Source organism: Electrona antarctica (genome assembly GCF_951216825.1).
Source record: "Electrona antarctica genome assembly, chromosome: 16".
In the NCBI taxonomy this organism is placed as follows: domain Eukaryota; kingdom Metazoa; phylum Chordata; class Actinopteri; order Myctophiformes; family Myctophidae; genus Electrona; species Electrona antarctica.
In genome coordinates this window covers 30,344,816-30,356,395 of record NC_136797.1, presented here as the reverse complement: position 1 = coordinate 30,356,395, position 11,580 = coordinate 30,344,816, and the positions used below count along the sequence as shown (strand labels likewise).

Genomic DNA, 11,580 nt, shown 5'->3' with positions numbered 1-11,580 from the left:
GTGGAACACCCTACCAACTGTCATTAAGACATGCGAATCCCTTGACTCTTTCAAAACCGCTCTCAAAGGGCACCTACGGACGGCTGCAATTCGAAACTGGCCCCTGTAAAATCGGAATCCCTCAAACACGAACGCATGGACAACACAAGAGACGGTCACGGCCACACAGCCAACTCAAGGTACGGTCACGGAGCCGACTTGGGGACCCAACGCAGCTCCTCCAAGGAAAACAAACAAATTAACGGAGCTGAACGTGAATCCCCCCCCACCGCCCACCCCTTTTTTTCCCCTCACTGTATATGTTTCTTTTCCCTTTTTACCTCCTTTATGATGAATTCCTGTTCTGTCTATAGAAGTGTCTATTTGTACGTCTCTAAATGTTTTGATGATTTGAACATGGTGGACCCTATTGGAAACAAGTGTAATGCTTAATTGGGTCATCCACTCACAGTTAACAGCCTTTGTATTGAGTTTGTGCTTGAAATGTACTGTAATTCTGCAAACTGTTAATAAATTCTTCAATCAATCAATCAATTATTTAGTATAGTTATAGTCTTAGTTGTATGGAAAAAGAAAAATCACACCTGTGTGAGAGGGGCACTCTTATCATCACATCATCATACATCATCTCATTCTGGCCAATCACAATTTCCGTCTTTACTTGTATCTTCAATATGTACTTTGCTCAGCCAATCAAATCATCGCTATGGGGTAATCAGCCAATCACAAGCCAATGTAAACCCAGAAAGCTGGCCATAGGAGGGGCTAGCCGCTAGCACCCCTCATAAAAAGAAAGGAGTAATTATGTGTCATGTTTTGAATTACTAACCCTCCTTCTAACCCTGAATTATTAAGCCTCGAGGCCGAGGGTTGAGCTGAGGTTCACACTTAAGACCTGGAGGCGTGATCAATGCCATTTGGCTATTCTGAGTGGCCAAAAAGCATTGACCACGCCTCCAGGTCTTAAGTTAAGTCATAAGACCTGGTACTTAAGACACGCAAAATACAGCCCTTAATGTATACTCTAGTCTAAGGGTTCACATCCCTCTCTGCTCTCTCTCCTCCTGTGTTGTGTACCACCGGCCTATAACGGGGTACCACCTCAGGAGGGCGCCAAGGGACAGGCAACGTCTTCTAGCTAACAGTAGTAGACTATTTACAGGCTTGTACTGCCGCCCCGCGGTTAAGAGAATCAATTGCAGCATTCTTATTACTTATTCATTATTATTATTTTCATAGACTTTGCATATAACTGAAACTCCGTACAGTGAAGAAGTCCCACGTCACTTACGGTACTTTTTCAACAGAATATTTGACCTCCTACAAAGACTTACAAAGACCTCCTACTTTTTTGGTGCTATCATTTGGAATAGGTATTTGACTGTACTCTGTTGCTCGTTTTACATTCATGTCTAATAAACTATTCGACCAATAAATCAAACAAACATGTTTAATGTTTTAGAGTAGACTAGAGTCGACAATCGACAATCCAATTTTCTTTGCAGTTCACAGATCCGGTTTAGAACAGATCCGGAAACGGTCTGTGTGCGGTGTGCGTGGGGCGGGGCTCTAGACCGGATCTGAGCACCGAACAGCCAATAGAAACCACGGGATTTTCTGTCGACGTTATACTCCGTCCGTCCGTCCCGTACGGACGGTGTCGCGCGCCAGAAATAGCCGATCCACAAGCTCACAACGCGTCGCTTGGCGGCGCGTTGTGAGCTTGTAGATCGGCTATTTTCGTACGGCGAAGTACAACTCGAGTTACTACCACTTCGGTGCTATTATTCAAGATGGCCGACTGAGTGTTGAGACAAACAGACAGATTCTCTGCGAAGAAAAGAAAGCTTTTATCTTTTATAAAAACAAACCATTCAGAGAACAATGACATTGTGTCGTCATCTTTAATTAATCAATCTGTGATTAATTGGTTCTTAAATGGGACAACGGTGACGGATACCAGTCCACGAAGGGATGGAATAAAACAGTTGTGAGGTAAATAAAATGTCCTATTATACTACTACTATTGATGTTGGCTATAATTAGTAAAGACAACGCTGTTGTTATTATGAATAATTATTTTTATATTTCGATGGTTGTAGATAAAGCCGTTTTATAATCCTGGTGTTTTTGTGTATTTTGTGATGGGTAAAGTAATAATAATTTAGCTCGTGTTATTTAAACGCCAAGCTTGTTTTGTTTGTAGGATACTAGGATGTAGCTGAGGATATTACAGTTGCATTATTGTATTCTAATACATATTGTTTTGTGTTATAACATATGAATACATTTATTCTTAACCCCCATTAAATTAATGACGACGATATATTCATTTATGGGGGTTATTTTATGCTCCGTCGTACCACAGTGTCGCTTGCCGAAAATAGCTCACTGCTCACATGAGGTGTGTGTGTGTGTGTGTGTGTTTAATAACCTGTTGCTGCAGAGACAGAGCCTGAGCCTCTTTTTGCTAATGTTTTAATACTGGATTCTGAACACACCTGTGGTCTGAAGAAGACAAACTGTTACACATTTGGAGCAAAGTTTCCCACAGTAATGCTATAGGGCATAATGGTGTTATTAAAAATATCTATCTATCTATCTATCTATCTATCTATCTATCTATCTATCTATCTATCTATCTATCTATCTATCTGGTCTTCTTTTTTGGTATTTTTTCAAATTGGAATAAAAGTATTATAGCAGTATTCATACCAATGTATTAATAGTATTAATTCCCATTGACCCTGATAGTCAGGATGGGTAAATGGGAGGATGTGAGTGATTGATTGATTGATTGAAGTTTTTATTTCACAGTATGCAGAATGGGTACATTTCAAACGAAAGTCGATACAAAAACTGTTACTTTGGACGACACCATGATTAAGCATTACACATGTTTTACAACAGGGTCCACCATTTTCAATTAATCAGAAAATGGGTTCAAATGGGTAACCAGAACGCTTGCCCCCCCAAAAAAAACACACCCATGCCCCCAGCGGTTCTTGTATTCGTCGCACTGGTTAATAAGTTAGGTTTAGGCATAGATTTGACTGATTCCTAAGCATAACTTAGGAATACCTGGTGGCGACTAACCCATTCTGAGGTCGCCCGAGGTAACTTGTATTCGTGCAACATTCAAATGTATGTGACATACAACAACACCACCCACATGGATTCAATGGAATGTGTGCCAAAAATACACAGTGATAAGGAAACCAGGCTGAGGAAGTGGGAGTTGGCTTGGGGGGAAAAAGCACAAAACAACACGAACATATCATTCTGCTTTCAGGAACTTGTGTGCGTGCGTGCGGTGCCAAGGAACTTATTCCCGTCAGATATGTTTCCGCTCCAATATTGTGTGTGCGCACTATGCAGGTCATAGATTTAGACCTGCACTCGCAGTGTTTGACGTGCAGGCTTAAATGGGTTAAGGCTCGTTTTATTGAACTCAGTGGTTTTCCATGACTTTGACTTGAGTTGTCTTCTAAACAGATTGCCTCTGGGGCCACTTACTAAAATTGCCTTATTTTGTAGAACTTTCCCTAGGTTTATGCAAATGTCATTTAGATCGCATGGTATGTAGGTTCATTTGTTGACCTGGTATCCTATACTTTGTGTAGTTTATTTATTATATTATATTTTATGATCCTAGATGACTATTTCTATGCATTTGATGTATTACCTTGTGTGAATCGCTCTGCTAAATGCCTAAATTGTAAATTATCTTTCAGCTGATCACTGATCATAATATTTATGCTTTTTAGGGAGTGGAGGAGAGAGAGACCACAGCATGGACAGCTTCTTCAAGGCTGCTGTGTGTGATCTGGACCAACTTCTTGATGAGTTTGAACTCCATACAGGTAATGGTCATTAAAAAAACACACACTGTTTTTGCCACACCCGCGCAGGCTATGTAAAACCTGAATTTGTCATTTGAAATGACAAATTCAGGTTGGTCAGGAATTTATCTGAGGCATAGACCTGAGGCCGATTCTACAAATGCCTTCTAAATCAGTAGTTCACCTTTTCAGACTTGCATTCCCTACCTAAACCTAATTCCACCCCCCAATTATATTTTCCTAATAACGTTGTTTTGTAAAGCGACTTTGAGTACTCAGAAAAGCACTATATAAATGTTATTACTGTCTGTTTCTTCTACCAGTACTTCATTGTTCATAGATTTAAAGATGTTTTATACTAGCTACTGACCTTTGTTCATAATGTATCTCATCCACGCTTTGAAATTGACCCTGAATTTCAATAGGATTTAGAGGCGTTTTTATATTATGACAATTATATAAACACATGTCAAAATAGGTAAATAGTTGTGTTTTTATCTAGCTATGCAGAGGATCTCATTGGGAAATATGCACATGTATTACCATGGCAGCAAACAGTTTTGAAGCAATCTATGAACCGATTGTGTTTCTGACTTTCTGCATTGTTGTCTTTCTCTCATTTTTGACATACAGATACAGAACTTGACTGCAAGTCAGTGTACCTAAAGCCGCCGTCATACCCCTTCTCCTCCCTGGGCTCACAATGCTACTCCTCAGAAGACTCCACGGTTGCTCAGAACCTCCCTGACCTCAACGCTCTGCACTATGACTCTGCCCTAGTACGCTCCTCCTCTGACCAGTACCCCCCCACCGGCTCTGGGGGTGAGGGCGGTGGTGGGGAGCTCAAAGGTCTCACCGGAGTCGACCTCCTGTCCTCGGTGGACTGTCGGCCGGCAAAGTGCTCGGTGCCTCCGTGCCCGGACCGAGCTCTGAAGCCGGTGTGTGACCTGGTCAGTGACGCAAGCTCTGCCATGCTGGTCAACAACAGCCATGATGCCTTCGGTGAGCTGGACATGGCGGAGAAGCAGATGGAGGAAGACGGGGAGTTGCTGGTGGACTTTGGCAGCCCTCTGGTTACTATACCCGCTGAGGATCTTGGGAGACTAAGCCTCGGTGCCAGCAGTATGGATAATGAGCAAACATCTGGACTGCTAGGAGGACTGGATTCCCTGGAGCCAGTTGGTGGATATAGCACCTCTCTCAGCCTTCTGGATGTAATTATTCCGGCTGCGCTGGAGCGGGGCTGTGAGTCTGCAGATGGCTCACTATCGCAGAACCCCACTCAATCTGCTGAGAAAGAGGCTGAGGAGGAAGTAGATATGACCTGCATGATGAACCAGCAACTTGAGCCCCCACTAGACCACGGTGAGCGAAAAAGCATCCACCTTGCCGCTGAGAACATAGGAGAGGATTTCACCATAGCACGACACAAAGAGGACGAGCCTCGAGAATACGACGGTGAAAATCCTCCTGGAACTCCTGATCCCTCGGCGAGTGAAGTGGGCGGCTTGTCTTGCCTGCCCATAGCCGTGTCGATGTGTGGAGCTCTGGTGAATGCCAGAACCCCATGTGGTGGTGGTGATGATGATGATGAATGTGCACAACAGACCACGGGGCAGGGCAGTGAGCCTGGGATGTCTGAGTGCCGACAGGTGAATTCACTGTCAGCTCTGGCCACCCGGGAGGAATCGGATATGTCGAGTTCAACGATGCTCGTCAATGCAATAGGAACTAGTAGCTCTAGTGTTGTGTCCACAGACAATTGGGTTGTAGCTGGCAGTGTAGCGGAATCGCTCGTTGTCTCCCAGTCCCAGAACGTTGCACATTCCTTCCGGCCTCAGCGGACTGCAGATGGCAGCGTGGTGTCACTGGAAGAGCAGCAGCTCTGTCCTGAACCTTCCGGTGCCCCTGCTGCTTTTGACGTCGCCTCGTCGCCCCACCAGTCCAGCCCGATTCCAAAAAACAATCCCTCCTCCGAGTTCGTCTTCGACTATCTACCCGAGAGCGAGCAGGCGGAGCTGCTGGTCACGGACGAGGAGTTGGACGCGTTCTTGCGAGCCCACTCTGAGGCGGAGCGGCAGGGCGAAGGTGTCTTCTACCAGAGCGGGTTTGGCCAGTGGAGTCAGGACGAGGGCTTCTCAGAGGGCAACGGCGATCTGGAGGAGAGGCTTGTGGAAGAAGAGCTGAAGAGCTGCGTCAAGGGCAGGCGGGAGGAATGTGAAGGCCTGGCGGTGGCGGAAGAAAGTGATAAAATAAGTGTGGCCGTAGAGGGGAGTTTTAATTCTACGTTGCCCTCACTCTCCCAGGACAGTCCCTATCCACAAGAGCCAGAGCTTGCATCCACAACAAGCCAGTCAGACACTAGCAGCCCAACACAGTCCCAGCACCACGGCAGTTTAGAATCGCACTCCTCCTACGGAGGAGCGAGACCCAAACAGCCACACTGCCAAGCTCCAAGATCTCCTCCAATGGTGGGAGAGGAGCAGTCTCCCAGTGACTCTTCAGAAGACCCGGCGGCTCCCGTAGCCGAGGAGAACCGCCTCTCCTCTCCACCAAACCCCGGTCCCGCAGAGGGGCCTTCCTCCAACAGCAATGATCCTAGCCCTGCGTACTGCCCTCAGGAACATTACGAGGACACCGATGAACTCTCTGAGCCTCCGCCGTACCACGCGGAACCACCCGGAGACGGGGCGGGAACGGAGGAGCTGCAGGGGCTCGGATGCAGGCAGCCTAACTGGCTACCAGACTCCGAGGCCCCGAACTGCATGAACTGCTGGCAGAGATTCACCTTTACCAAGAGGAGGCATCACTGTCGAGCCTGCGGGAAGGTATGTCAATATCCAATGCAAAAATAAATGTGGCTTACAGGGCTCCCAGTTCAAACGTTTCGACTAAAAATAAGTCTTCTTCATTCTTTTTAGAAGAATACTTTTATTTTTAGTCATAATGTTAACGAAAGCAAACTCCATCTGCCCGCAAGTTTTATTTACCTGCCACAGTCGGGCAGTCAGGCAGCTGTGAGTGTGAACGCCACTCACAGAGTTACAGACCTGCAAATGTCCATTTGGACCCCTGGTGGTCCCTGGACCTGATGTTGAGAACCAGTGGTTTAACCAGTGTAGACTGATGTTTTTGGCACTGTAAAATGGCACATTATTATTTTGTCTGTAGAATCTGTGTGTGGGGATTGTGTATTGTCCTTGGATGCCTTCATGTGAGTGTGCCGAATGTTTTTATTTACATTTGCTACATGAAGAATGTTATCATTGGGCCCCTATTTAAATAAAGTTGATGACAAAAAAAATAAAATGAAAAAATGTCTCCAGAACTAAATATAGCTCCCGTAGAGTAACTCTGGGAACGGGGCCATGAGTCAGCACTTCTCTCTCTCTCCCCCTCAGTTCTCTGACAGTACATCTCCACTCTGCTAAAGAAGCTGGAGCTACAGTATGAGGAGGAATGTGACGCCACTGATTAAAAAGCATGCGCCGGCTACGACTCCCGGCATTCTGTTATCATATCTTGGTTTTACGTTCCGTTTCAGTGTTGCATGATGTTCAGCGTGTGTGATGCCTTCTTGTTCCTGACTGTGTTCTCGTCCCGTGGCAGGTCTACTGCGCCGTGTGCTGCAGCCGGAAATGTAAACTTAAATACCTGGAGAAAGAGGCCCGTGTCTGCATCCCCTGCTTTGATAGCATACAGAGAGGTAATGCACCATTTCATTGATTGATTGAATGCTGCATTAACAGTTTTCAAATAGTGCAGCGGTCTGATTATGCAACGATGCCAAAAGGATAACACAACAAGCCCTAAGAAGGGCTTGTTTTCATTGTGGTCCTGTGTGTTCAATTCATCAAGACATTTAAAGACGTTTAATAGAAATCATCAACGCCATCATCCTCTTCTCTTTGGAAGATTCGTGTCAGGGTCTTGTTTGTTTACATCATTTCTACTGGTTTTTAATAATACATAATTCTTGAATGTGTAGGAAATTAAGAATATTTAAAGGGGAACGAAACCCCCTGCGTTAGATTTTCATAGTTGCAGTGGTGGAAAAAGTACTCATATTTTGTTACTTAAGTAAAAGTATCAATACTACAATCAATGTAGAAATACTCTGTTACAAGTAAAAGTCAAAATTGACTTGAGTTAAAGTACAAAAGTATCAAAATATACTTAAAGTACCAAAAGTAAAAGTACTCATTGTGCAGAATGTCCCAGTTATCATGTCTAAAATCCCTTTGCAACGTGTGCTTGTAGATCCGCTATTTTTAAATAGCCAAAGTTCAAATAGGGCTGAAGTGGTTAATGTGTGTCTTGTGATAATAATCTAAATTCACAAAGTAACTAGTAAGTAATTTTTTTGAAATAATTGTGGTGGAGTAAAAAATACAATATCTGTCTCTGAGATGTTGTGGAGTATAAGTAAAAGTATAGAAAATCGGAAATACAAGTAAATACCTCAAAAGTGTAATTAAGTACAGTACTTATACTAAATGTACTTGGTTACTTTCCACTACTGCATACTGTAGTTGTGTCCAGATGCCAAGGGCATTCCAATGTGAAAGCATGATAGACAGTATTGTTGACACACCTAAAGACTAAACACACCCCATTATTAAATGTGATTAGCTGCATCTGCATTGCCCACATCACAGTGCACTATAAGGTCAGTGTGATGCAGTCTGCCATGTTTTTACCCCGCTGTACGTAGTTTTTAACCTGAAGTGGAGAACAAAACTACAAAGTAAGCCTAGGGTTTCATGCCCACCACTTTCAACCCCAGCATCCATATTCTGGGGGGTGGGCATTTTAGCCAAAACATAGCAGATCTACAGGCTCACTGTGAGCGTGAACTGCACATCGCCGAGAGATTTGGTGTAGAGGGAGTCTAGACTCCAGAGGGTTTAAGTGGCTCAGTGAAAAGCTAACACTTGAAAGTAAACATCTGAAATTGCAATCTTGTTTGCCATTTGAGGCAAACGATAGGATTCTTTTAATGATCCTGAGGGCAGATGCTGTGCTACTATATCATATCGTTGCTGTCAGGCAACCAAGAAACCTCGTATCTTCATATTCCTAACTTTATGTTTTTAATATGTCTGTGTGCTATTTCATCATACAAGAGTGTCGCACAAAAGTAGTGAACATAGCCGGCTATTTTCACTATACATTTTGGACATACAAGGTGTCCACCCGACAGAGACCGGGCGTATCATCGTCATCATCATAACCTTTATGTTGCTGATGACAGAGAAGAGCTGTTTGACATGACCTGGCTGCACACAGTAAAGATGCTGGACTACTGCAGTGCCTTTTTAGCTTCAATGTCACTCAGTGGACCGTGAGGAGCCCTTTTGTTTTGGCCACCGCGGTGGCAGACCTATGAGTTGGTTGGTATTTATTTACAACTGACATTTCAAAACCTATTAAAAAGTGCAGACTTAACGTCATTTGCATAATTTGTACAGACAGTATTGTTCTCTACGTTGCCCTCACTCTCCCAGGACTCCTGCAGTCCCTATCCACAAGAGCCAACGCTTGCATCCACAACAAGCCAGTCAGACACTAGCAGCCCCTCTTAGTTGGAACTGATGAATTAAAAGTGTGCAGACAATTGCCTGACCTGAAAACTGTTTGACTCTATAGCGTCTAGCAATGATTACTATCAAAATTATGGGCTCCATTTTCGTCAGCGCTAAACCCCTAATCCCTAAACTTCTTTGCCTTTTTTTACTATTTTGCAAAACATTTTTGAATAGTTCAACTAGCCAATCTACATTGACACGTTGTGAGCTTGTCGACTGGCCATTTTAACTATTCAAAAATGTTTAGCAAAATAGTAAAAAACGGCAAAGAAGTTTAGGGATAAGGGGTTTAGCGGTGACGAAAATGGAGTCCATAGAGTCTAGAGAGAGAGAGAGCAACTGACAGAAAGATATATGTACAATTATAAACACGACACATGAAACATACCCCCCCCCCCCCCACACACACACACACACACACACACACACAAGTAAGTCTTAACCCAACCATCCCTGTTCTAGGGTGAACATTCAGCAAAAGTTGCAGATCTACAAGCCCACAACATGTGGCATTGCAACGTGTTGTGAGCTTGTAAACCCCCAAAAAGAGAGGGAGAGAGAGATAGGGTTGTTTTGTTTTAAGTATTCATGTTTGCGCACATTCTTCTCAGTCCACGCTGTCAAAACAGGTTTGTCTTGGTCATTTGCCACACCAAATTGGTGACCTACTTTGGTGAAGACTGTACCTCCAGTGTCACTTGATGTGACTTTCAGCCACCAACATTAGCACTAATCCCATCAAGATCTTTTTAGGACAGTTTGGGCTAATTGTACGGGCACTGGGATCTGGAGCAGAATAATATTGAAAATTAAAATAGCTGGAGTCCGATTCAATAGATCACCACTGATGCTATTGAAGTACAATATTGTATGCAAAACCGAAGGTTGTGGTCTCATCCCATAGAATATTATATCATGCTGCCCGTGAGTCAATCAATCTGTCACATCACATTACAGGTAATTCGGGTGAAACTTGTGATTGTGCAGACCCATCACTGCAGTGAGGATAGAGAAAGAGCATAAAGAGAGTGGAGAGCGCGAGACGAGACACAAAGTGCATCCTATGTAACTAATCTGCATAATAAGTTAAGGATGTATCTAGTTTGTGTTTATTTGATACACTGACTGATCCGATGGTTGCAATTGATCTTATATTTTATGTTTATATATATAAAAAAAGAAAAAAACAATACGAGGCCCACCATTTCCCAGGTTTTAGTTCTCTGCCAGTCTGTATGTTACGTCTGGACTGTGAGTTGGTCTTCAGGCTGTAACATTTCAACATCATGTTTGTCCTAGTGATGACAACAATAAAATGCCACACTACATTTCCAAGTGTTCACCGTTCAGATGTGTCATTATAGCCTAAGAAACAAACGTATACCAGTTCAATAGGTATATGTTATTTCCAACTACTGATTTAACAAACATGCAACCTGGCATCCCTATTGTGGGCATTTTAATATATTTCACAGTTTCAAAGAATCACTATCAAAATGTTCAAATATAAGGAAAATAGCCGATATACAAGCTCGCAACGCAGCACAATGTGCTGTGAGCTTGTATATTGGCTCTTTTCCTGTGAATGTAGAGCTTAAGTATAATGTACGGCTTACGTTGTTAACGTGAATATTTAAGGCTATTCGCATGTTATATGATCATTCAAGTTGAAGTGCACATGTCATGAAACCGCAATGACATGTACCAACTTGCAATATTGGTTTATTTTGTTGTGCATGCAACTGCTGGCTAGTGGCTACCCTATTTTGTTTGCTTACTATGGAATATACGATAAGAACGGAACCTTCTACATGTAAATATAGCGAGACCAAAGCACTGCTGTCACAGTCACACACCTAAGCCCTACTTTGAGGCAGGTATGAAATTAGATTCTTCAGCAGGCTGGTCGCGTTCACATGGCCTACATGGAGTGACACGGAAAAGAATGCACGGGGCAAAGTATTGAGGCTCTGCTTAAGGTGAACCTTCTGTTGATATTTCTTCTCTTTAAAAAAAATTATCCCACGTTTTTGCAACCCATTTTTTCACCCAGTGTCAATTATCTAATTTAATCCTGTGCGCTACACTTCCTCTGCCAACCTGGGGGGGCAGCGGACTGACCTCATGATTCATTTTATGCATGAGGAGTC

The 11,580-nt window shown here is 43.5% G+C and overlaps 1 protein-coding gene across 2 annotated transcripts in view; it reads left to right on the top strand.

Moving 5' to 3' along the window:
- The first annotated feature begins 1,800 nt into the window (after nucleotides 1-1,800).
- The window catches only part of zfyve16 (zinc finger, FYVE domain containing 16), a 29,309-nt gene continuing 19,529 nt past the window's right edge, over nucleotides 1,801-11,580 (top strand). For both annotated transcript variants that reach the window (XM_079524376.1, XM_079524375.1), the window contains exons 1-4: nucleotides 1,801-1,995; nucleotides 3,768-3,863; nucleotides 4,476-6,670; nucleotides 7,452-7,548. In XM_079524376.1, coding sequence (XP_079380502.1) covers nucleotides 3,794-3,863; nucleotides 4,476-6,670; nucleotides 7,452-7,548 — 2,362 coding nt within the window. In that variant the 5' untranslated portion in view covers nucleotides 1,801-1,995; nucleotides 3,768-3,793. The remainder of the gene's footprint in view (nucleotides 1,996-3,767; nucleotides 3,864-4,475; nucleotides 6,671-7,451; nucleotides 7,549-11,580) is intronic.